At 30.8% G+C, this 27,653-nt stretch overlaps 1 protein-coding gene across 1 annotated transcript in view; it reads right to left on the bottom strand.

The window, feature by feature from the left end:
• LOC108775093 (dystrophin, isoforms A/C/F/G/H) overlaps positions 1 to 27,653 on the bottom strand; it is a 447,682-nt gene that overhangs the window by 409,464 nt on the left and 10,565 nt on the right. Inside the window, exons 3-34 of the mRNA XM_018541369.1 lie at positions 16,931 to 16,992; positions 16,570 to 16,662; positions 15,977 to 16,054; positions 15,652 to 15,744; positions 14,922 to 15,011; positions 14,649 to 14,847; positions 14,244 to 14,401; positions 13,767 to 14,162; positions 13,024 to 13,665; positions 12,817 to 12,939; positions 12,252 to 12,731; positions 12,007 to 12,164; positions 11,566 to 11,933; positions 11,106 to 11,458; positions 10,604 to 11,038; positions 10,207 to 10,359; positions 9,642 to 9,803; positions 8,825 to 9,127; positions 8,604 to 8,747; positions 8,361 to 8,531; positions 8,025 to 8,207; positions 7,836 to 7,952; positions 7,581 to 7,700; positions 5,215 to 6,684; positions 4,840 to 5,064; positions 4,245 to 4,760; positions 3,470 to 4,107; positions 2,848 to 2,995; positions 2,027 to 2,140; positions 1,749 to 1,925; positions 1,568 to 1,675; positions 1,035 to 1,131 (exon numbers count right to left, since the gene is read on the bottom strand). Of these exons, the coding sequence (XP_018396871.1) occupies positions 1,035 to 1,131; positions 1,568 to 1,675; positions 1,749 to 1,925; positions 2,027 to 2,140; positions 2,848 to 2,995; positions 3,470 to 4,107; positions 4,245 to 4,760; positions 4,840 to 5,064; positions 5,215 to 6,684; positions 7,581 to 7,700; positions 7,836 to 7,952; positions 8,025 to 8,207; positions 8,361 to 8,531; positions 8,604 to 8,747; positions 8,825 to 9,127; positions 9,642 to 9,803; positions 10,207 to 10,359; positions 10,604 to 11,038; positions 11,106 to 11,458; positions 11,566 to 11,933; positions 12,007 to 12,164; positions 12,252 to 12,731; positions 12,817 to 12,939; positions 13,024 to 13,665; positions 13,767 to 14,162; positions 14,244 to 14,401; positions 14,649 to 14,847; positions 14,922 to 15,011; positions 15,652 to 15,744; positions 15,977 to 16,054; positions 16,570 to 16,662; positions 16,931 to 16,992 (8,574 nt within the window). The remainder of the gene's footprint in view (positions 1 to 1,034; positions 1,132 to 1,567; positions 1,676 to 1,748; positions 1,926 to 2,026; positions 2,141 to 2,847; positions 2,996 to 3,469; positions 4,108 to 4,244; positions 4,761 to 4,839; positions 5,065 to 5,214; positions 6,685 to 7,580; positions 7,701 to 7,835; positions 7,953 to 8,024; positions 8,208 to 8,360; positions 8,532 to 8,603; positions 8,748 to 8,824; positions 9,128 to 9,641; positions 9,804 to 10,206; positions 10,360 to 10,603; positions 11,039 to 11,105; positions 11,459 to 11,565; positions 11,934 to 12,006; positions 12,165 to 12,251; positions 12,732 to 12,816; positions 12,940 to 13,023; positions 13,666 to 13,766; positions 14,163 to 14,243; positions 14,402 to 14,648; positions 14,848 to 14,921; positions 15,012 to 15,651; positions 15,745 to 15,976; positions 16,055 to 16,569; positions 16,663 to 16,930; positions 16,993 to 27,653) is intronic.

The raw sequence follows: 27,653 nt of genomic DNA, 5'->3' as shown, positions 1-27,653 counted from the left end.
ATATGATAACGAAAGGAATGAAGCGCGGACGGCTTATATTTATGTCTATTGGAGTTAAATTTGAGCAATATCATCGATTCAATAATTTTAAAAGGTATGTGTGGTAAAGCAATGTCCGAGCACACCAACCAATCGAATAACGACGGCGACAAAGGAGAAAGGAACGTACTAGTCGTTGAAAAGGCTGCACTTAACGCGGCGGATATATATCGCTCTGCAGGATGGGGTGGAAGTGAAATGTGGCCGCGCTTACCGGACCGGCTAAACGTACTATTTATTGTCCTTACGGTCGCCGGTCTTCCTTCGGAGATCCTGCGTCGTCCGTAAGGACATGTATTTACCAACCAACAGCCAGAATTGGTTCTACTCCACTCGGAGAAAAGGACATAGTGGTAGAAACTATATAGGGGTGACAACCATAGAAGTTCTCTATATTATGGAATTAATACATACAGAGTTGAATGAGCTATTTTATGGTTATTACAACTACAAAATAGTTTATTCAACTACATATACATTAATTCTGCGTAATAAAACTTCTACAATTATCATCTACACATATTACTATTATATTTTTTTCTGAATTGTGCTTGTCAATAAATTTTCTGAATAAATGCTTGTAACACGACAAACAATCATATATCAAACTTGACAATTTTAACGTATATAAAATAGTAAAAACTTATTAAATTATAATACTAATACTAATAAATTTATCCTCACACGCGTTAATTATTTCTCTTTTATTAAGTTTAAAAATACACTTGATTAAAGAGTAATGCATTTCTACGCGCGCGAGAACGATAACTCTTAAATATTAAATTTTCTTATTCTCTACAGAGAATAAAAAGTAAATGCAATTTTTTTATATACTTTAGAACAAAAGAAAATTGTTTCTTTTTTAAGATAAATGTTCTATTTTTTATATTTATCAACTCTAAAGCAATTATTTAAAAGTGCCATTGCAAAATACTAAGTATATGTAAAAAGAACTCATTTTTAATTGCGGTACAAATGGATATGATTTATCTTACCTTTTGACATAGTCCCGACAGAAATTGTAGATGAAGCTTCATTTTCGCCATAACACTTTACAAATTGCCAGTCTTCTCTTAGTTTTTTCAGTTTTTCCTATAACATGCGCCAGTATTAAATAAAATTTATTTCTCTCAAATATAATAATTTATAATTTGTATTAAAATTCAAGATAATATTTTATTTATAATCTTATATGCTGTGAAAAACAGAGAAGGAACACACATATCAGGAGACACGAATAGTATCTTGACGCTAAGACAAGCACAGCGATATGTCATGGCATAAGACCGGCCGTGTTCCTTTATAACATATAGTTATATAAAATAAACATTAAATTATATACATATAAAATATATATTAAAATATGTATATAAAAATACACAGCATAAAAAATTATAAATAAAAATGCATCAGATTTCATTATAGAAATTATAGATTGTCTGAAGAGAACTAAAAGTGATAATGCAATTTAATAGTAATAAGTCTATTGGAAATTGAATATACGAGTAATAAACATATTTTTGCATACTTGTAATTCAATAGAAACTGGTTGTTTTGCTGATTCACACTCTTTCTCCAAATTAGTATAATTTTCTAACACATCTTTCACTTCCATTTCGCGATCTTCGACTTTAGACTGAAAAATACAGTTTTCATAAAAAAATTATAAGATAATATAATTTAGCCTAACATATCATAATATAATTTACCATAATATTTTTAATCACTTCATTACGCTCGTGCTGCGGTAGATCTTGAGAAATACTTAATCGTGTTCGCGTTTCCATAACCCACGCCATAACAGCATCCAGGGTGCAAATGTATTTTCTAAGCGACGTAAGCTTGCATTCTACGTATTCGCGGTGATTCGACAGATTTGTGTTAGCCTAAACAAACATCATCAAATACAAAAATAATTATATTATATATCGAGTTATTAAAATCTTTTAAATTACAATATTATAAACTTTATAAATAAAATTAGTACCTTGTCCATATTCACGAGAAGTTTATTGTTCTCGTCTTCTTCTCTGGGAACGTTAGATTGATCTACTAAGGTTTGCAAAGTTCTTTTCCGAGACGAAAGTTCTTCTTCTCTCGCCTGCAAATATTTCATTAGACCACAATTTATAACGAATTATTATTCATCTTTTAAAAATAAATAATAACGTTAAACAAGAGGTGAATTATACAAAGGAGAATTATAATTTACATCAAAGATATTTTTACTGTAAATCGGTTATCTGTAAAATAAGGTAAAGAATGAACAATACATGGTCAAACTCTACTAGGAAGCAGTTTGAAAGTGAGAGTTCAATGCTATTTATATCCTGGCACGATTCGGCATGTGCAGTCATGAAATGTAGAGATATTATTAGGACAAGTTTCAGTTTATTTGATTATGCTGCACCGGACTGTAGCCTATAGGAACTGAACCTCGAAGAGAATAATTTCGTTACTTATCCAAGTCGCATCTAAAGAGAGCGCTCTAAAGAGTATTTTTCAATTATATATTTTTTACGTGTTATATATTCATATGTATGTGATATAATTTTGAAAATATAAGTGATTTCGTGTAATAGTGATCTTTGCGAAAATAATGAATGTGTTAAGTATATATAGAAATTATGTCATTATAATGACATTACTACTTATTTAAAAATTAAAAATTTCTGTATATTTATGGAACAAAAAAAAATATAGGTAATAAAATTTGTTGTTATTGCCAATAATAATACCTAAATTCTATTAATGATAAAACAGTACCATTTCAAAAATCAACGTAAATAAAACAAAATATATACTTGCCTTAATTAACGATAGTCGGATCGATAATGAGGTTTCGTCTGAAGGATTTGCTGCAGATATTAATAGAGTATTCACTTGTTCTATGATATTATATGCTGTTTCCAAAATTCTGCCATCATTGTTTACTTTTCTCTCCATAGCAAAATTCCTTAAATAATATATTAATACAAATATATTCAAAATATGACGTATAAACGGAACACATTTTAACGTCTATTAACAATATTTTATATATATATACGACAAGTTATTAAAGTTACTGTAATTAAAATAATAATACAAATTATTGTTTTACACAAAAAAGTGATTTACAAGAGAAACTCGAAGATGTTCGTTTATTCTAAAGTTATTCTGAGTTGACTGACTTCACTACAGCACAGGCAAATCACAACTGAAATAGCTCAATGCTGGGTCGAGCTTTCCTCGCAATACTACATGCTTGCTTGTTATATTAGCAAATCATAATTTCAAAATTCATAATTCTTTATAATAACTGTAGCTCATTTATAATTATGAAACATTATACTAATTTATTTAAAATATTTGAGTGATATATAAAAGCGGATACTCATAAATAATTTGGATTCTTTATTTTAAAATGTAAAAAAATAACATGTCTTACTTTTCTTTTCGAGCGTTTATTTCGGTCACTAAATTGTGCCAACGGTGCTTAATATTTTCAATTATACTCTGCAATTCTATCACATCTTCAGCAGAAGCCCGACTAGATATGTCCGTATTCGCTATATTGATATTATTTAACGTTCTTTGCATTCTAGAAACTTCTTGTTCTAGTTCAAAAGTTTTTGTTTTACTTGCTTTAGAATGGCTGAAAACATTACACTTCTTTAAAGCGTCTTCCATTTTATCTAACCACTCAGCAAATGTTCGGCATGTATTATGAAGTTCTCTCCATTTTTCGTAACATTTAATCCACCGGTTATATCTTTCCGTATAATTCTGATTAACACTTGCCCATTCATCTTGTAACTTCTCGCTTAAACGTTTTATTTGATCAGACTGCTCTCTTTTAGCTTGTCGCGTGACGCTTTCACAAACGTAATTTACCTCGTCAACATTTGGCTTTAAAATATTTAAAGCATTGTTAATTTTCTTCAAGCATTCTTCTTGGCTTATAAATAGCTCGTAGTCTCTACCATTTAGTGGTAAAGAATTCAAAGATCGTGATACAGTCGCTATTGCTTCTCTTAATTTGTTGATGCGTGCGATAAATTCTTGTGGATTTACGCCACCAATATCCTAAAAAAAATAAAATTCGACGATACAAATAAATTCCACGAAATTTTCAATTTAAGATGTTTTACAGGGATTTAAAATGTTTTAATAATAATTTATTATATGTATTGTATATAATTTATCTCAACATTAAAACATACCAATTCTACTTTCTTTTCAGTCACATGTTTGTCCTTGTCTTTGCTACCACTGAATCTTTTAAATTGCGAACTAACTTTTTGCCAATTGCTATTAATATTATAGCGTACTGATTCCGAATATCCAACATTTAATTTTTTTAACTCGACAGCTAGCTCATTCAGTTTGTGTATTTGTATTTGTTTTGTATCAAATTCTTCAGTGAATGATTCCAATTGGCCTTCATAATTATTAGCTTGTTCGAGTTTTAGTGGTACATCTCTAAACCATTCTTCAAATTCTGTTATTATATTATTATATTGTCGTAGAACTTCTTCTGCTTTTTGTGCTTGCTTTCTGCGCGTTTCAATTTCCGTCATAACTTGGTGCCACTTGCTTCTTAGCTTATCTTGATGTTCGTGTTTTATTTTTTCTGCCCGTGCAGGGTCATTCATATGTATTGTCATAACTAAACCGTCTCCCTTACTGATTAAAGCTGCTGCATCTGGGGCAAGAGTACTAATCTCACTTTTCAATATCTGTAATACATAAAAATATAGATTACAATCATTAAATGATAACTTTATTCGTAAACAAATTTTAGTAAATTATACAAACCTCAAGACGCTTGGTAGGATCTTTCTCATTAGAAATACCACTAATACTCATTAACATAACATCCATTCTGCATAACATCATTTGTGCTAATTGTTCAAATTCCAAAATATTTTTCTCTAATGTTGTTCGAGAAATACTCATTGGATTTTTGAATAGTGCTTTCTCATGAACAGCTTTTGTTTCCATTTTATGCTGCATAATTGGCCGAGATCTTTCAACTTTCATCTGAAAAAATAAAAATATTCACGTAAAAAAATAAATAAAAATATATCATGTAGTATCATAACAATTCTTATAATCAGGCCTATGTAATCAAGACTTGGAATAAATAACAGACTGAACATGAATGTCGCGTTTATGCGACACACATGTTACCTTGTCCAAGAGGTGCTCAACATGCTCTCCTAAATTAATGTCCTCTCCATCTGAACTGGAACTACCAACATCAATTTCTGTATCGTCTGAAAATATCAATGCATCATCTGTTTCCTTATCACTGCCATAAAAGCTTTCGCAATCTTCCAACGTGTCATCTTTTGATAGATTTTTTATACGTTTTAGTAATGGTGACTTCTTATATAAATTCTCTTCTTCACTTCGACTTGCATTACCAGTATTTTCACGTATTATAAAATATTCAGTATTTTTCTTAGATGTCATTTCCTTATTCTGATTAGTTGCGTTTCCTTGAGTCCCCACTGACGTTTGTACCGTAGCATATTTTGTTTGCTTGCTAGTTTTTATATCAGATTTTTCGTCATCTAATATAAGATACTCTGCCACACTTTCAGTGTCTTTCCACGAAGATATTATCTTCGGCGATTTATTTGATCTTTCTTTTAATTGATCTACCTGAATATATTCAGCTTTCGAAAATCCTGCAGCGTCGACCTCTTCATTTCTTAATAATACATCACTGGAAAGTTTTGGGTTTTTATTTGAATCGGTAAGATTTTCCTGATCAGTACTTAATTTTAGTATAAGTCTTTTAATATTTCGCGGAGGAGGTTCGACAGGAGCTTTCTTTTTTAAAATTGGCAAAAGTTCTTTTTTCATAACGTTTTGTTCTGCAGTAGTAGCAGTAGAGGATATTTTCCCTTTGACTTCCTTGTCTTCTGTGTCAGTATCAATAGATTCAGCTTCCGTCTCGGTATCCTCAATAATTTCTACTCTTTCAACTACCTGCGGCATTAATCCAACACTAACATTAGCACTCGGCAAGATTACATGATCTTCAGGAGATGCTACTGATTTTACAATTTCCATTTCTTTCACTTCTACAATTCGAAATGGATTCTGCTGTGCACAAGCTGTGTTAAAAGTTTTCGTTTCTGTTGCTGTCAAAGTATTGCTAGATACTTGAGAAAACAATTTACTGTTTTTAGCCAAAAAGAATTCTTCCTCATCAGTCATATGCACGTCTGTATCGGAACAAGGTGAAGGCAAGTCGTCGTCAACCTGAACAACTTGTGGTTGAGAAGTTTGAACAACATCAGGCACGGTACTCATGTCTAATTTTCGTCTAACAGTTCTACTAACATCCACAATTCTAGTCGTTACTTTTTCCGATTTAGCGGAAGACTTCCTACTTCGATGAGGCACATCAGTGGGCGAGCTTTCAGGTGTATTAACAGCACACTGATTATCATCAAATGCAGGATTAAAATATCCTATGCCATAAATCGCTTTATTCTCATCTATTAATTTCTTTTCTTTTTTCGCAGGATGTGCTGAAGTTTGTTCGAGCTGTTTAGATAATTTATTGCGTCCGTAATTGTCTCTCCCCTTAGAAACTTCTGCTTTACTTTTTATTAATAAATTGTCTGTGATTTTGTGGATCCATTCCTGTGAAAATATGATAGGTGACAGAAACTTTATGGACAATCGACAGTTAATGGAAAGAGCATGTTAATAGTGGAACAATATTAAGCATGGTCTAATGAAAGTGACAATGCGATTCACAGTGCATATAAAGCTGATTTTTTCATGGACATCCATCACCAATGCAAAAATCTCTGCACTATCACTCAAATAGATTCTGCTAACTTTGCAACTCGTAAATTCTCCATAAAAAGTAGATTTTATACAAGGGGAGAGACAATACCATAAAAAAATAATCAATAAAATACAAATCCTTCTATCCACCAAAATATATACTTATTTGTGCCAGTAATTACACTATTTACAGAGATAGAGCCACCTCTTGGACAGAATTGGTATTCCATACTATCGAGAAAAGTAATATATATAAAAGTAATATAAGTTTAATATACGTATACGTATTATTTTAATTTAATTACAAATTTCTCAAAAACAAAGTATATATTATTAACACTCATTAAGATACATAATATATAGAAAAAGTAATATTATTAAATATAAAATATATATATAGCTCCATTTAAATAATGCTGTAAAAAAAATTGGAATATGATATTTTTTATATTTTAGAAATGTTTATATTAAAAAAGTTAATGAAAATTAATATTCGAAATAAATCAGAATATTTCTGCATACTTTGCAATATATAAAATGTCTTGCATACATATTAATGAAGATGTTTTACGTGATAGAGATATACGTAATGGTACTAACAAGCACAAGCATTACATATACCGATTGTTAAAGTATAAAGCAAAGAATAAGCCATGAGCGAATAAGCAATGAATGATAAAATTGACTTTAGAAAACAGATAATAGATAAACAAATTTTAATTTTCAAACAAGAATTAGATACATACTTGTATTCTGTTAGAGATGACTTCCCATTTTTCACATACTTCAGCTACTTGGGGATGAAATGCATAACGTTGGAGCTGATTAACTTTAGGTTTTGCTTCAATCATTTCACTTTGCACAGCCTGATAATGAGATAATATAAAACTATTTACGAGGTTGTGTGTTTTATCAAAATAATTATTTTACATATTAAAAGATAAGATATATACATAATTTCTTATACATTGTATTTTAATATCATATATATGAATATTTACCTTGCACTGTTCAAAGTGATGTTCAGTAAGTTGATCAATTGAAACCGCATCTAATTTATTCAACTTCTCTTCAACTTGTAAAAGCCATGCGTTTATTTCGTCAACGTTAGGCTCATCCTTTTACAAAGATAAAAAATATGTATATTTGTATAATATAAAATTCAGATATATATATTATGAAAAATTTACCTCCGAGCCTTGACAAACTCGTAATCTCTTTTCTGTATTAGCTAATCTTATAATTACGTCAGACATTTTTTCTTTAAGTTGTTCGAGGTACATAGGATCGCATAATTTTGAAAATTGATTTTGCGATACAAACAATTTGTCTCTTATAACATTGAGACGCGGAATTACTTCGGTTAGAGTCTCCTGTAAATAATGACACAATTATAAATTTTATAATAAAAAGATATTTATAATTTAATTTAATAAAGATATAATTAATATTTAATGTTATTTACGTTTATATCTGGAATACAAAATATATATAGCTTGTAATAGGATAATTTATCACATACTTACTTGTACATATATTGCATTCACGGGTAGGTCAGGCAGACTTTTTTGTGTATCTAATTCCTTGTTTATACTTTCAACAGACATATTAATATACGCCATACTTTTATGCATGTCGCGTGACAAGTCTAATGCCGTTTCTAATATGGATTTAAATTCCGTTATGTGAAGACCAAGCTGAAATAAATTTAAATATTTGATTTATGTTTTTAATTGTTTTTTCTAAAAAATGAATAACTTATTATTTACCTTATTATATAATTCCTTTAACATATCAATTCGCTTTGAAAATTTGTCTGGCTCGGGAACAGCTTTATCTTCAACTAATTTTCTTCCAGTTACAATTATACATTCAATTTCACCCTTAATCTCACTTAAAGTTTGATAAAAACGCTACAAAATAACAAATAAATTATTGATTTATCATTAATTTCATAGATTATGCAATATTTGAATAAACGTGTAGCTACCAGACAATGTTTTAATTGACCCTCGATGACTTCGGGATCTTCTGATGATAATTCTAACAAACAAGTTGCTTCTTCTATTCCCCTGAGTTCTCGTAAAGCTCTCGATAATCTAGGTTCTATATTAGTCGGACAACGAAAGCGTTGAAACTTTCTTTGTACTTTGGCATATTTCTGTTCAATCAGGGACATTTGTTCTTGGAGTCGAAGTGCAGCTTCTTGTTTACCAGAAGCTTTGTACGATTCAATTTGTGATGCCATTTCCTCGAGTGTAGCACTTTGTTGTTCTAATTCTTCCATTAATTTCTGTAGCCATAATACATAATTATGCATAAAATAAATAATATCTATCATATATGTAGGTATATCATACTTCGTTATATGAATTAGTAAAATTTTACATTCTTTTTGTGATATAATTATAGTTAGTAAGATTGATATAAAAGATGCAGATTATAGTAACCACATTCTTTCGCGCAATCATGCTATTTTCATAATCTCGTTATATACAGAGTAAAAATATATTGATATCTGTTTACTTTTTTCTTAATTATTTTAAATTTTATTTATACAATGTGTATTTATAATTGTTATTTATCATAACAACTGTATGTTAAATATAAGAAACATATTTCAAGAGATGTTATTATAATTATAATTTCTTTTTAATTAAACGTCGACAAGCTTTTAAATAACAATTATTCATAAGCAACAAATTCGTAACATTACAGTTTTAATATTTTTAGATTATGGATGATTCCTTTAATTATACATACTACAATATGACATAATATACGTATTACTTTTTTCGTGGACAGACCTGATAATCGTGAGGTAAATCATCAGCAGTGAGGTCGCAATCAAGACGTGCAGTTAGTACGGAGTCTATTTGTGTTAAAGAATGCTGAAGGGCAAGAATACGCCCTTCCGATTGTTGGGCTTGCTTCACTGATCCTTCCAACAGCTTGGCCCGTTGCCCTGCCTACTCAAAACATAATACTCTATCTTTCTAACTAAACTAACTTTACAAAGCAAGTATTAGACTTGCGATAATTGATCATTACAGTTTTTTTCTCAGTCAATCAGAACATATATACAATTGTACATATAATACAATGATACACTATTTAAAATTTTTCTTTAATATTTTATTGCACATCTATTTATAATTTTATATATTATAGTTTTTATATATATTATAATTTTCACGCAAACATAATCATTCTGAGCAATTCATAATAATGCCACATGCGGTTATGAGCTGTTAAAGTCTCAAATGTTCATACCTATGCTTAGCACATACATAAACTCCTTAGGATATCTTAGTATAAATTATACACTTTATATTAATGACAAACGCAGATTTGTAGAAAGTACATGCGTACCTGCTTGTTTAAGTTTTCCCATCGATTTGTTAATCCCTCTACGTCTGTTTCAATAGAATGAGTCATGATATTACTATCAATAAGTTGTTTACCAATTTCTTGAATTTTCTCAAGTCTAGATTCTGGATGATTTCGTATGTAATTCTCTAAATCCTTAAATATAATATATATCATTTTTAGTGTATGTTGTATATGTACCACACGTGCAAAGAATCAATTAAAATTACGGAATTCTATTAAGAGAAATAATTTAACATTTTCTATACAAAATATTTAAAAGATAAACAATAACTTAAAACAACTTTTTAAATGTTAGTTTTTCTAATCTAATTATTTGATTTAAATGATAGAATAATTATTGCTAAATGTTTACACAAAATTGAACAATTGAACTTACATCCAGTTCTTCTGAAATTTCTTCTGCATCTGCAGCAGCTTTAGGCGACTTTTTTAATCGCTTATCAAGCTTATCCAACCAATCACTTTCTTGTGCGACTAAAGCACGAAATTCTCCGTACTCATGACTAGCATTTTGTAAATGTCTATAGCGTTCGTATATACGATCTGTAACATCCGTCCATCGCGCATTTAAAAAAGTAAAACGCCTACCAAGCTCTTGTACGGATGATCCTTCTGAACTTAACAGTTTATCATTTCCCATTTCATTCAAATTTCTAAATTCTTCCACTCGTTTATCAATGTTGTCTTTTAATGCTTGATACCGACCACGAACTTGAAAAAGTTCAACCGATGATGTTATTCTTGATTCTATTGGTATTTCTTTTTCTAAACTTGACAACCACTTTGTAAAATCTTCTATACCATTAATAATCTAACAGAAAACAAAACAGTTATAAAGAAACATTCATATTTTTATTTATAACAAAGTATATACTTACGTTATCATTTTTCTTTAAAGCACTTTCATATTTGTCGTTTAAACTTTTAGCCTCATTAACAATTGTGTTCCACTTATATGTTACAGCTTCCAATTTGTTGTTTAACAAACTTGTAAAGTTAGCTTCTGATGTTTTGAGTATACTATTTACCGATGATCGAAGTGCTTCTATCTGTGATTTTGTTTTATCTATTTCTTGAGAAAATGAGTGAATTTGTTGTAATTTATGTTCTGTTGTTTCAACATTATCCACAACGTTATCTTTGTATAAATTTTCTAGATACAATGATGATTTTTCCAACCAAGATTCAAGGGTAGAAAGTTCAGTATTAAATGTTTGTAAAATTGTAATATCTAAAACATTATATATTAATAAAGTTCCTATATAATCATAACAACTAAAATGGACATAAAAAACAAATACTTCTTTTGCATATTATTTGTATTTATTTTCTATTTACCTTTGGTAAGAGTCTGTTGTTTCTCTTCTAAAATGATAGGGATATCACTCCATTTAGTATTCAAGTCCTGCAATTCATCTTTAAGCCGCTGTGCTGAAGTATCATCGCTTATCTTTACTATTAAATCTTGTCCAGTAGAGTTAACGTATCTGAAAGTTTCTTCCTGTTCTTTTAACGAGTTTTGTATATTTTTAAATCTTTTTATTTGTTCTTCCATAATCTTTTCATCTGACATAATTATATGTTCTGACAATAGGAAACCTTCGACATTGTTGATAAATGACATCAGATTGGTAATTGCTTCAGTATACTTTTTAGGCGGTGTTCGATCGATAGCATTAGTTATTTCAGTTAATCGGTCCAATAACCTGTATTGTATTAAATAACACAACAAATTTATATATTAATGTATTATAAATATATACCTATAATAATACTTACATTGTATGTAAATTCTCCCAGTTAACAAGAAACGCTTTTACATCTGTATCCATATTACTAGTTTCTGTAATAGTAACTTGATTTTCTGATAATTCTTTTACTTTTTCAACCAACCTTCTTATACGCTCATCGTGAGATTTCATTGATTTCATTTTAACCTGAATAATATAATTTAAAATTAAAATTAAAACATTATATATACACATATTACAAATTAAATCATATTAAAAAATATTTTAGTTTACCCTAAATGGTTCTATCTGATTATTTTCTTTATTTGTCTCGAACCATTTGGTGTAACTTTCTAACATCAAATTTAAACTGGCTAATTCAGTCCGGAATTTCTTTACTTCCTCCAAATAATCTATGCGTCTCTTTATTTCTTGAAGACGGTTATTTGTTGCTATCCAACAATTTTGTATGTCTTTAATCTTGGATTCCTCTTCCTCGGTGGATTCGTTCGCATTTTTTAATTCATCAATGAGCTGTTTACCAATTTCAAGAACTTTATCATATTCATTTCTATGCAAGTCCATGTCTGCAAGAGTATCTTCATAAACAACTTTCTTCTCTTCCACGCTTAATTCATCAAATACTCCCTCCGATCGACCAATTTCTAAATCGACGTAATCTAGCCATTTATAAAGATGAAGTAATGCTGATTCAAACTCATGTTTAGTAGTATTATCAACACGCCGTTTCTTTGAATCACTATATGGCGTTGACTAAAAAGAAGTATAGAAGTTACATAAGTCACAAAAGTAAAAAATACTGAAAAATATTGAGAAAAATAAGAAAAAATAAACGTACTGTTGCAGTAATTTCTTCTTTATATGCTATACTAGTTACCGTTTCGGACATCCATTCGTTTCCTTTAACAGTTGTTATATTCTCTTCAGACGTTAAGTCAAATTCAAATCCAGAATTTGTTATCTAATGCGCAATATAATAAAAATTAAAATTAAAAAGCAAAATATAATCTTTTTTAAAATGTAATATTCTAAGATCTTGAATTACCCTTTGGGATTGAACTTCCATGATTTGTCCAACAGCTTCCCATCGATCCTGCAGGTTTTCGATCTTTTCCAGAATACTCGCGTATTCTGAAGACGAACTGTTACCATCTAAATCCTGAATTGATTCTTGTAGAGAAGTTAATTTTTTCTGATTTATATCCATTTCTGCTTTAAGGATTTGTAATTTCTTTATTCTATCTAAGACTTCGCCAAATTCGGATGCCGGGTTGGCTTCCATTTGTTTTAACGTAATTTCCGTTTCATTCAACCATGCTACTAGCCTTTTGTAATCATCAGTAATACTCTGCCAAAGCGTAGATAAAGATTCCAATCGCTGACGTCGTTCCTCTTTCCATTGGCCTATATGACTCCAACGTTCACCGAGAGCAGATAACTGATCTTCCATTTGCGCATAAACCGCCTCGGAATTTTCTTCATCTACGACTACTACCATATTCCTCATACCGTCGACTACGTCTTGTTGCGCATGAATATCTTGTTCTAGTTCGTTAAGATGTTTCAGTTGTTCTTCGAAAGTCGATGGATTTAATTCAGTTGCTGCCATCAACGAAATTCGATCTTCCGTTTTTGTTAACCATTGTCGTAATGCATCTAGCTGAGCCTGTTGCATTTGCATCAGGACCTGGAAATAGTCATAGATTTTATTTGTAGATAAAACAACTCAACGTCGTATTAAAAATATCCCTACATTATATTATTTTCATCAACAAAATAGATACATACTTCGTGAATTCTTGTTTGTCTTTCCATAGCGCGCATTCGAAGACCTTCCCAACGAGAATTTAGTAAAGACATCTGCACACGAACCTCGTGCTCTTCATCTTTATGCAATCCGCCTTCAGCTAACAATCTTGCACCTTCCTCTAGAACAGTTCCTACTCCATCTTGATGACCGGATAGTTCCATCAAGAAGGTTTCATGTTCGTGGAATTGTTGTTTTAATATCTCTAGAGTCGAGCCCGGCTCGGGGGCATGATTCAGTTTATCTTCTGCTTCCAAAAGCCACGTTAAAACATCCTCAAGTGCAACCTGATAGCCGCCGAGCTCGACGGAAACATTTGTAGCTAAACTCATCGGGCGAGATGCTGGCATTCCAAAATTTCCGAACGTTAAAGTACTCTGTGAATTAATTTTGTTTATACGTCATACGTTAATATAATGTAATTTTCTCGTCCATTTATTAAATTACGATTCACATACCTCTGTTCCTGGTGTTGTAACGGGACTAACTGGAGTACTGTCACTTGCTATTGAAAGATCTAGCTCACCTATGTCGTCTCCGGAATGTGGTAACGATTGGAAGAGACACATAACGTACATCATTATGGATTTTTTATCCGGTACTGAAGTATTGACATCTAAAATAAAATATGACATTGTAAAAGTCGACTTTACATTTTACGCAATGACATGTAAAATTTAACAGCAATTTGCTCTATTCAATAGATTTTGCAATTTTTCGTAGCTTTAAATTTTTATATACTTTTAGAAACTTGATTATGATAAATTTCATAAATTTTCGTATCAAATATATAAAATACAAAGAAAAAAATTAACATTATTATATATAAAGTATTATGTAGAATCTCTCAAATGTTGAATTACCTTCGGGATCCAAAAGACGTTCGATATCAAGATGTTCTTGTGCGAGCCGAAAAGCATGATCCAATCTAGCATTTGGATGTTTACGCGCGATATTATTAAAGTCAAACAAATGAGATTTCCATTTATGTAAAATTGCGTTAAATGCTAAGCCGTCCGACCAAGACGTTGTAAAATTTTTAATATCAACACCAGGATAATTCTAAAAAAAAAAGGCGATAAATTATTGTTGTTTTATTTTAACGATACATATCTGTAAAATTTTTACATTATTACCTGTGAGTTTTGACGACACCAAGCAAGAAGTGTCTTTTCTAAATTGGTCTGTTGTAATTCTGTCATTAGATCTTTCAAGTGATAATGTACCTGTTTATACGTAATATAGAAAAATTGATCAATAGAAAATAGACAAGATAGATTGAGATAATTAATTGATAAATAGAAATAATCCGACATAAAATATTTTATTTTAGAAATATTTTCTGTTTGTTGCATTTATAAAATAAAAAGAAAATATTTTATACGCGAATATGGTTTTTCTTCCTATTACAATTACGACAAATTTAAATTTTAAAAAGCTACAAAAGTTTAATACTGTTAAAAATAAATACTTCACTAATCCTTCAATATTACTACACTAAAATTATTTTTGACACATTAATGCGACTTAAATTCATTTTATTCAAAAAGTTTTTATTATCTTTTAAATTTGAAAATAGAAAATAATTTCGTATAAACTAGGTTCTGTTCCATATAATGAATTAAAACTTGTGGCATAAATGATTAATTACTTAGTATGACAAAGGCATGTTATAACCAGATTTTAGTTTACATAAGAGATTTTCTTATGCTGATAATGACCTGTGTGCAGCATAAAATTAGAAAGTTATTATCTTCAAAATTATAAATGACATGAATTGAATTATTACAAATTAAAATAAAACGAACTCTGTCGTAATTTGTATAGTTCAATATTTATACAAAAAATGTCATCGCGAAAACTTACTTGCCAATGAAGAATAATACTCCATACCAAACCAAGTGTCAATTTAGGATTGCCGTCAACAATATCATTACTACTAATATTAACAAGTTTCACCTGAAATATTATATATCATAAATAGCTTTGATGGAATTGATACTTTTATTTATTTTATTATAAAAAATCTACTAATTTACTTCTATAAACAATATCTTATAATTATCATAAAATAAAACAAGATTTGTTTTAGCGATTTTTGTTTCTGTTTCGTAATTCTGTTAAGCAGTAATTCGCTTAGCAAACATTCCTAGAATATAACACAGTATAAATGCTGCAATTATATACTTACGTTATTCTGTTCAAGAATTTGTAATGCTTTATTAACATTATTGAGATGATGCACTCGCATCCGACCGCGTTCTCGTTTCTGTAAAATAAGTATCCTCGCTATTATACGTTATCTCGCTTTAAAGAAACATATACGATTATACTGGAGCTCGCGCGTTTTATTTTAACATAAAGCGTCCTAAATTCTACATGGGCCATTTTGTACAAAATAAATTTCAACGATGAAAGCAAACACTTGCGTGGGGCAATGCAAATGCCGCGACGCGGTATTATATCTCGGGAATAGAACATTCTTACGCCTACCATGCATTCGTAATCGTGCACTCTTATGCAAATATATCCCGATACACGCGCACCTGTTCGCAATTCGCCACGGCGAACGCGAGTATGCCGACGCGGAATGCATAAGGAATAATTTTATTAGGAAGCGCCGTCGGCCAAGAGATGCTCTAACAATCACCTTTGCGATCTAACAACGCTTTCGACAGTCCATCGTCGACACGGATAAACTTGCGCAAAATTACGGATCAGCGCTAAGCCACGCTAAGCGATTATAGCGATGTGCGGATAGGCACGCGGCATACATATACTTACATAAGTCTTAGAAGTGAGCACTTCCAGAAGTGACAGCAAGCGATTTCCATCTCGTAAATCGATGAACAGATCATTGATCGGCTCGTGATGATTCTACGGAAAGTATGATAGATTAAACATCCGTCTTGTGTTTTTTTTTCTCGCTGGAAGCATCCGCTCAACGTGCTATTATATCGCGTTAGGAGATAACGCATTAGTACGAACACGTGTGTAACAAGTAGATACTTATTACGTTCCATGCATGAAGAGATTTAAGAGCGAAACCTCTTGCATACCGTGCGTGCGGTACAGTCCCACGAATAAATAGAGTGTATAATAATAACAGGCGAAAGGTGTAATTGGACTAAATAAGATCCTTTACCTTGAGAAGCTGTGAATTTATCCATTTGGCGAATGTCTTTTTCTGCACGTCTTCCCGCTCATCTGTAACATTATTATTAATTATTAATTATTAAACTTTTCAGAATAAATTTAGCAAAATCTTTAAATATTCTAAGGCCCGGTTGCACCAACACTTTTTAATTTTAAGCGAGACTTAAAGCTCTATCTATCTTGTTTTAAAGCCGAAAGGAAGACAGTTTAAGTTTCGCTTAAAATCGAAATCACGTTGGTGCAATCAGGCCCAAGAGAAATATCTCATTACGTAATTCATTATTTATACAAAATTATAAAAGTCAAAAGTATTTCATGTTAATTAACATTAATATTACAATTCGATAAACTGACGTACAAGTATTCATATATATTACATTACCTATATACTTAATTAAAATTCTCCGGAAATTCGTCTTTCAATAAACCGATAATTATTTAACATAGAATCGATGGAAATTGGAGAATACTTCTCAGATTTCTGCGTTCTGTATACATGTGAATGTGAATTTAATATGTTTAGACAATTCAATCGTGATAATCAGTTAAATTAACAATTGAAAAATGATACGAATAACGTGTACACTCTACATTAACATACATATTATATTTACAATCTACTATATATATGTACAATATTGTATATATACGTAATTAATATCTTAAAATGCAGGAAATGCATCGCTTGTCAATGTATAAATATAATTTTTACTTTTCTTTGTTTATAATTTAATCGTAGATTTGCATTAGAATCATCGAAAATTATTATAAAATCATCGGAGACTTGCGAAATATTTCCTATTCTACTAATGTCCTAAACATTGTTTCTAAAACAATGTAGATTAATTTTATAATTTCGATTCAACTCATTATTCATTTTTTTTTAATTCTAAACTAAAAAAAAAGATGAACAATTAGTTGACTAAACTCAAACTATTATAATAGAAACGGGTATAAATCCTATTTTTACTAATGTAGATTAACTTTAAGCTCGGTTTAATGTACTTTATTTTTTTCTAATTCTTAGAATTAGAAAATAAAAAGTGAGTTAAATCGAGATTAAAGTTAATCTTTATTGTTCGAAAGAGAAATAATCGATAATCGTAATTCAAAAGCAAACTGAGATATTTTTGGGTATGTTAAGTTAGCACCCCAACTACAGTACTCAGGAGTTCTGATTAGAGTTCCCACTTCCTTTTGACGAGACGAAGAGTTCCCTATAGTTAATAACAAGAGTTCCGCTCAATAAACATTCTTTTACATTTTTTAAAAATGGGGTGCTAACTTTTTATCGAATTTCGAGGTGGAATAGTTCTGAGCGGCTTAATAGCTTCAATTTGCGATTGCCTAGAGTTCCTGATATATAAAAAAAATTTTCGAATATTAAAAAAAAAATTAAAAATTTTTGAAAAATTAATTTTTAGATACAATAGTTCTGATGATAATTCCTGCTTCTTTTTGACGACACGAAGAGTTCTCTATGATTTTTAATGACATATGCGCTTAATAATCATTTTTTAATAATTTTTTAAAAATGGGTTGCTAACTTTTCAACGAAATTCAAGATCGCATAGTTCTGATCAGCTTAACAGAAGTATTTTGTGAATACCTAGAGTTCTTAATACATAAAAAACATTTTTGAAGAATAATAAAGTTTTAAAAAAATAGTAGAAATCTTTGAAAATTTTTTTGAGAGTACCGAGTAGTTCTGAGTAGCGTTTCTTATAGTTCTCGACGAGTTCTATCGAAAACTGTAAGGTGAAAAAGCGATTGGACCAACGGTTTCTGAGATATACTTATTTAAAAATTTACAGTTTTCGATAGAACTCGTCGAGTACTATAAGAAACGCAACTTAGAACTATTCGGTACTCTCAAAAAAATTTTCAAAGATTTCTACTATTTTTTTAAAACTTTATTATTCTTCAAAAATGTTTTTTATGTATTAAGAACTCTAGGTATTCACAAAATACTTCTGTTAAGCTGATCAGAACTATGCGACCTTGAATTTCGTTAAAAAGTTAGCACCCCATTTTTAAAAAATGTAAAAAAAATGTTTATTGAGCGGAACTATTGTTATTAACTATAGGGAACTCTTCGTCTCGTCAAAAGGAAGTGGGAACTCTAATCAGAACTCCTGAGTACTATAGTTCGGGTGCTGACTTAACATACCCGACATTTTTTGATAATTGAAATAAATATATTTATTCCACGATATTTATGTATTTTGGGCAAAATTTATTTCGGCAAAGGAAAAGCTTCACGCAAATGTCACTTCGTCTCGGAGACCCTCAATTATTCCTTACGCGTTTATGAATACTTGGAATACTTTCGCAATTTATAATACATTAAATGGAGCAACAATTGATCCACTGACAGTTTTACTCGCTCGTAAAATTATTGTCAACGTAACAACGACGGCTCATCATCATCTATCGCGTTGACACTAGTTGACCTCGGCGACTGAAGCAGTAAACTCGAAATTTAGGTCGACTGACAGCAAGTCGTGGTGGATACTACAAGTACCTGTTCACTCTTTATCGGATTGTTAAGTACTCGAGATGGTATGCTGTCGACCAACTCGTCATCATCTGCACGATAGTAAATTGATCGCATGCTGATTTCATGCGTCGTGATGCAACCAGCTTACAAGAAATACGCTACGAGCATCGGCATGCCGATAAAAATAGAAAGATAGATGATGTCAGCTTTCACGCATTTTAGCGTTTTGTGTTTACTGATGTAGAATCGTTACTGCTGCACATTTCGCGAAATATATCTGCTGTTCTTCTAACACGTCTGGAGAATTATATTTAGACGAGCGACATGCGGCACTTGCATCGCTGCATATTAAATTAGCGCCACGCAGAAAGAACTCGCAAGTGTCGTCGTCTCGCAACGCAAGAAAGGAACCTGTAAGAAATAATAATTTTCAAACTGCAATTTTGACTGTAACTTTGTCCGTTTACTTTGCATGAGTATTCGAAAAAACAGTAGGTATGTATACATATTCTGATATGTATATATTCCGTCGTATTCTCGATCGATACTGACGTGAAAAAAATTTTTAACAAAAAAATTTTACACCAATTCCCAAACGCAGAAGTAACTTTCTCCAATAAATGCAACACACCCATTCAGTATACGCTTGACGGTTCAGAAGATATAGACTTCTCATTTGGAATTTGAAAGTCATCCACAGTCGATAGCGCGCTTTAACGAGCCTCGAGGAAAACATACTAACCGATAGACGTTACTGATGAATGAATGAATGAATGGACATAGTTATCTTGTAGGAAACGTAGCTTACGTGAGTAACATGCAGACGGAAAGAAATGGCAAATGGTGATCATGTACTTAAAGTAAAGTAAGCCGTGAGATCAACGCACGCAAGACAGTCTGTCTCGTGCGGAAATCAGTCGCCCTGGAGCTTACCTCATAAAAGCTCAGAGACATTAAGAAAAGATCCTATTAAGTTTAACGGAATTGTCGATTTTCCAAAAGACAGAAAAGAAATAAGATATAATTTATCACTACATTGTATGTATGACGGTATATACAAATGATATTATATTTTTATTACTGTTTAAAAATAAATTAGTATAAATCAAAGAAAATCAGATTATCTGTTAATGTTCGTCGATGTTGTAATTAATTATATAATAATAATTAACTCCAAAACATTAGTAATAATTTTTATATATAGCACTACATATAAATTAGAACAGAATATTATATAATGCGTAGAAATTATTAAGTGTAATAAAGTAAGTGTAATACCAATCATTTATTTATTTATTTAAAAAACCTGAATAATGATATTATGAACTCCGTTAAAAAGTATACTGCAAATTATATAATAAGTCCAAAAATTGCGGTTCTGTTCGGGGCGGTAAAATATCTTCGTCCAGTCCTGCAAAAATACGGCGCTTCCGAATATGGTGCAACGAGTTCTTGTGTACAATCCGGCGGTTTCTTTCTGTGAACGCCGTACATCTTCTGTCAAAGGATCTTATCGCACCGTACCAAGGTCTGAATCGTGCACGTATAACGATTTCTCATTATATCAGGGATACGAAAAAACGGTGCTGACGCGTGGTATCAACATTTAATGCGGATAATTATCCTGACAAGACTGTTAAATGATTAACGGAAATTAAGATGTAACTGATTTTTTAGAAAACACAAGCTATTTTCAATACTATGGTCTCATTTCATGTTTCGATTAATTATTAACTATATGAACAATACATAGACAGAAAATTGTGTTAAATTTGACACTTTTCACTAAATGATCCATTCAATTTTTGTGTTACTTTAACATGAGATAAATACATTAGAAAGCAATATAAATATTATATAAAGGAAGAACATAAAAAACGTAACACGTTTAAAAAGAACATTTTTATATTATTTATTTAAAATATAATTTATAAATTATATTTTAATACTAAGACAGATTAAATCAATTTAATTCAAAATATTCAAATAACATAATATGATGTTAAATCAATATTCAGATATATTAAAAATTTATTTAGTTTTACAGCAAATGACAGTTACTTTTCAAATATAGTAATTAAAATAAGGGTCTTTCTACTACATTCTGAATCTACTGTGGTTACTAATTAATGGAATTCACTTATTGAAGATCGCTGATAATAGCTTGAATGCAGCCGAAGTGTCCAATATTTCTGTAAAGTAATGTAAGGCACTCTAAAATATAATGTATTATACACAAATTGTGTGTAACGCACGAATTACGCGCGATTATTGTTCTTAATTTTCCGTTATTTAAATGTTACTTAGTGTTTTATCTCAATTAGAGCCCAATTTCTTATTTTTCAATACAAAATTTTAACAAGAACTTGTGTGAACCGCTTCTAACACAAATGCAATATTTTCTGTGTAACTACTATATTATACAATAATATAATATGCAAACGTTAAAAATCAAATCTTTTGCCACCAAACATTTTAAGAATTAAAAATATTTTTCCCTTATATGTTATAAAAGAAAAAGATCTCTAGTTATTTATTCGTAAGTTTAAAACTGAAATATGCACTTTTCTTCATTTATAATCACATGCGCACACATACAAACAACTGTGATTATATTTTTGTAACGAATATATTTTATGCTGTCAGGAGAGAAGGGCAGAGAAGTAATTATTTATTAAAATCTAACTTGGTCTAAGAACGACTCTGTTTAGGTATACGCATCCGTTCGTTTTCTTTCAAAGCACATAGTATAAACCGTAACATACCACCATTAAGCAAACAGAGGACTTGTGTGTCTGTAAATACTTCGCCTTACTATAAATTAGCACATGCAGCTCAAAGTCTTCACCATTTTTAGAGAATTATATTTTAACGCTATAGTTAGTAGTTTGCTTCACAACTTCAATTTTACATCGATACTTTTTAAATACATATATATTTAAGACAATAATTATTCGTTGTATTGAATCGTTAATCGACTAAAAGCTGCATTCGCATAATCAACGATCGCGACTGAATGAACCACAAGTTAACATATCGATAACACTTCATTGGGGAAACAATGTCAGCCACGTGAAACTATCGCTAAACTAAGATGTCCCCATCAACTCTTCCCTTCTCTTCTCTTCCCAACTATAGAAAAGTCGAACACATCAATAATCGATACATAAAAGTTTTTCAGAATAAACGATTTTCTACGGAATTCACATTTTATTAATTTAATTATTTTAATTAAAATAGCATTAATAATATTTTTCTCTTTCAGATCAGCGTGCTTTAAACTTGCAAGAAAGAAAGAAAAGATATCTAATTGACAGAGATATGTTCTCATTTCAATATTTTTAGTATCTTTTTATTAACATGAGTGATTTTTTTTATTAAAATAATATCACAATTTTATTATTATATATATATAATTATTATAAAATATGATAATAACTTTATCTATATTCACAAAAAAAAAAATATATAATGAGATATTTTAACAATTTTTTACGTAATTTTATTTGTCTTGATATATGGACAAAATTGTCCAAAATCTTTGATTTTAAACTTTATTCAAGTGCTTTAACAATAGCAGTATTGTTAGCAATAATCCATTAAGTATTTCATAATCAAATTCTAATGACCGTTTTTGCAAACTATAAACTATCAGGCAATAAACTATTTCGCGGCACTCTGAAAAAAAATAAAGCGATATTGAGCGGTAATTACATGTCTCGCACTATTAATGATGTTCACGCCGGAGATAATTACGCCATTCGCGTCCTGGGTTTGTTTTGCAGTGCAGTATTGCTGTCGCAGTAAGATCGAGTATCAGTGTATGCTCAAGGTTATATCATTTTTTACAATTCTATCGACCGAGATAATATCTCTTCTATCGGCGCAAGTTAATATTCTTAACTAGCTGATTAAATTCACCGTTCTCCCGTCGTGTTTCCCTTTGAATCGAACGGAACATTTTGCCACTGAAATTCACGCGAATGAAAATAACCGAAGATTACGAAGGCGTCAATCAACGAGCAGTTTAATTCTCTGAGTCTTTCTATGGAAGAGGGCCTTTAAAAGAGATTATCGAAAGCACTTCTTCACGTCTCTTCGTTAAGTGGGAAGCGTGGGGAGAAAGCAAAACGATAGAAAAATGAACTCGGCATGCGCTTATCGCTTATTCAGCGATAAAACTGATTGGACATTTTATATCGCTTTTGTCGGGATAATTTGTGACCGGTTGCTACGAAAAGTACGAATTTACACGCGAAAAACCAATCAACCTAATCGAACGGACATCACAACTCGCCCATCGCCAGCAGCTAATGCTATAGCCAATTCAGCCCGCATTCCCGTTTAACTGCAGCTGGCTTCTTCTCACCCCATGCTGGCAATGAACGCAGTCTTCATATATATGTGACAAATAAAATCTAGAATCAGATAGTCGCGTCTCTAGGGCTATATCAACCTAGTAGAGATTACAAACCTTCATACAATATTCTTACATGCACTTACAATTATTATCGCCAAAAAATGATCGTTTACTTTACATCATACAGAACACAACTCATACCATAAGAATGCAATGTAGAACCACGTTTAACACTTTAAAAACGTAAAAAGCCGCAATTTATTGGAAATTTTAATATAAAAACTTAAAGCATTATAGTTAAAGAAATGTTTGTCGATAAACTATTTATCGAGATTTACTCCAAAGAAAAAAATATCAATCCTTCTGTGAAATAAATCTCATTCCAAAAAAGTAAAATGTCATTCCAAAAAAAAAAAAGAATAAAAATCTGCCACTCTTATAAAAATTCAAATATATTCACTCTTTTTTAATAGTGATAGTATTTTCACTCTTTTGAAATAAAACTTTTCTCCAAAAAAAAGAATGGATTTTGTATACTAATTAATATTTGATTAATTAATTAATATCTAGCCAGAAAATTGTTGTAATATTACTCATTATCAGGAAGGTTTTCGTTTTTTTTCTACGGGATTATGATAATACGAATCCCCATATATCAGACAATGCCGTATACATTAGAATAATTAGATAACAAAACCTAAATGTGTCACCAGCTGAATCTCATGGGCTCGATGCCGCCAAGCTGGGAGCGTATACCGAGGGAAGCATACTATGCAAATAAGCGGACCGCGTAGCAAACAATTGTTTAAACGAGCTTGACAATGCGGACCATACCGGCTATGCGAGTGCAGCACACTTCTTCTCCGTGAATGTGCCTGAAGCACGCATGTCGTTGGCCCTAACCGCGCTATGAAAGGTTTCGCGGGTCAAGCGTTCTGATGGGACCGAATAATACCAGTGCGTGCCTTCACAAGAGTATTCAACTATGACAACGAGCTCGGTAGTTAACGAAATTACCAAAGGTCCGCATGAGAATATGAACAGTCCGAATACCATGGATGCGCGTTCTAGGTTTCTCATGATGTGATGATTATTACCAGACATCAATTGAAATACCAATATAATTTGTCATATCACGGATTGAAATTTTCTGACAATACGAAGCTATATTGTTAGAAAGCTGAAAATGTATAATTTTCTTCGTTTAAAAATCTAGTAATTGATAATTTTTTATATTGCTTCAAATCTCCATCAAAAATATTAACATCGATTCTGATTAAAATACAGATATTTATTATTATAATATTTTCAACAAAAACGCGAAGAGTGCTCTTCGTATTTATCTTATAGATGGATTTGCAAGATTCTTATTCTTCATGTTTAATTAAAAAGTTTGCATATTTTCATTATATCTATATATTATGAAAGATATCGAATTTATATTGAATATGTAAATATTCAATTATAAAAGCATATTGATTTATTCATATTTTAATTTTTTATTAATTAGATGAATAATATAAATAATAATATTATTTATTTAATAACATCAAATTGATTCCGGATTTTATACTGATTACGTTATTCAAACTTAACAAATTAATCCTATATAAATTTTATGTAAATTTATTCTAATAGGAGTGGCTTTTTCACAGCTCCATATTCTGTAAACTACAAATATAATAATATAAATACTATAGACTATGTAAAACGACTTTCTAAATATTATACATATAAAGATATATCAACCATGCGTGTATAAGTAATAGTTCATTGGCCTGCTACAACAGCAATGTTCACAAATGTGCAATCTAAACGAGGAAAATTTAATCAAATAGAAGGTATTAACGCTAATTAAATTAACGACCAATTAACCTGGTTTGTAGGAAAGCATTTTAATTTACAATTACATATTTAAATTCATAGCACAATTCGTGTCACAATTTGCAAATGATGTTGTTTCACGATGCAAACGTCAATTTTTTATAAAACATATTGCACTATGCAGTTAGATGATAAGAAATAATTTGCAGTTAATTTATTAAAGAGGTTATTCTCAAAATATGTATTCTCCTTGTAAACCAGAATATACCTGCAATTAAGTTATATGTATGTTTTTTATTTAATTTCACAATCTATAAAATTTTATATAATAGCTTAATAGAAGCCTGCAAACAGAACTTTTTCGCAAAAAAATTATTATTGATACCAATTATTTATTTATATCAACAGACAATAACAGATTATATTATATACTACCAGTCTATAAATAATAACGATATAATAATAATTATATTTTTTAAAAAGATAATCTTTTCGTAATTTAAACGAACTAATATGGCAACTTGTTCACACAATTTGTCCCCGGTTATCATTTATTACTCAATTTGCATTTTAAAATTTATTAAATCGTTTTACATGTAATAACGGCTAACGTTATAATATCTCAAATTAATATATCATTCATGTGTCAATAAATTGTATTTTTCGCTGACTGCAGGGCAAATATATAAATTATTACACATGACCATTTTTGTGTGTACGCGTCGCTTTGAGGTAAAGTGCTTTTTATTTTATATAAAACTCGAATCTCCAAGATTGAATCTGGGCGTGTACGAACTCAATAAGATATACCTCTTAAGTACGTGACGTATCGCACGTAGGTATGTCATCGCGACGACTTTTAAAATATTCGGCGTGAATCAGTGACACGTATTAATTTAATATTGAATTCAAGATTGCTATTTTACTTGCGGTTAAAGAACCATTCGTGGCTAAACAATCATTCTCGTTTTTGTTAATCGTCAACCGTTTGGATTTTCGTGCACTGGATGGCAAATCAAGTATCGGCGCACTGAAATCAAGTGTCAGCGCGTGTTATCTTTCTTAACATACACGTGTACCGATCTTCAATTCTGGCGTATACGCGCGCATTTCGCCGAGTTCCCGCGCGCCGAGCGCAAATAATTTTCAGATAAGATAAGTTACGCTCGCGGCGTAGATAATTCCATTGCCTATACTGCGGGTGACAACGCGAAAAATGTGGCCCGGCAACTGTATATTCAAGTAGCCGGTATATATCGTACATGTATATAGAATAGCCATGGAAAAGCACGTTGACGTTAGCCAAGCTACGAGCAGTTTCTTCGATATAAAACGTTCACGCAGTAGACAAACGTCAAGTTTATTACACTCACGCAATAAAAGTCTTTTAAAATAATTTGACAAAAATTAATGAAATAAGTTCATTCACCGTATTTTGTGAAATATATAGTCGTTTGACTTTTAGCTGCCGATAATGTATATTTTTGTGCAAGAAATGGAGGGATCCAAAATCAGGCGGAAATAGTTGAATGCAGAAGCACGAACGCGTACTTGAAATATAAGAGAAATCAAAATTGGATCGAAATATTTTATGCTGAATGTAGATGTACGAATGCGTGCTCGAAATATGTATAAGGTACACCACGAGACTTTGAAGATTAGACTGTGATATGACTTATCTCTTAGATTTTCTAAATTTTTCATATTTATAGTTTTATAATATATTTCAAGAAAAACATAATCAGGCACATTTCAAAGTGGAAGCGAACTAATCTGAACTGATTAAAAAAAATACTGCACACGAAAACTAAAAACAAAAAGACACAATATGTAAGAGACGACAACACCCAGCTGATGAACCACGATAAAATCAATCGAAATAATTGTAATACACCGGATAAATACCGGAATATTTCTCGATGACAAGTTCGACAATCACCGTAAAATTTACTCGTAAAAACAATAACCAATTAAATAACAAATGCAAAGTACCGACTATCTATTATAGTCATACATCAAAAAACATTG

Source organism: Cyphomyrmex costatus, unplaced genomic scaffold (assembly GCF_001594065.2).
Source record: "Cyphomyrmex costatus isolate MS0001 unplaced genomic scaffold, Ccosl1.0 scaffold281, whole genome shotgun sequence".
Classification (NCBI taxonomy): Eukaryota; Metazoa; Arthropoda; class Insecta; order Hymenoptera; family Formicidae; genus Cyphomyrmex; species Cyphomyrmex costatus.
Note: the sequence above shows the minus strand (reverse complement) of the source record. Positions and strands in the feature narration are given on the sequence as shown.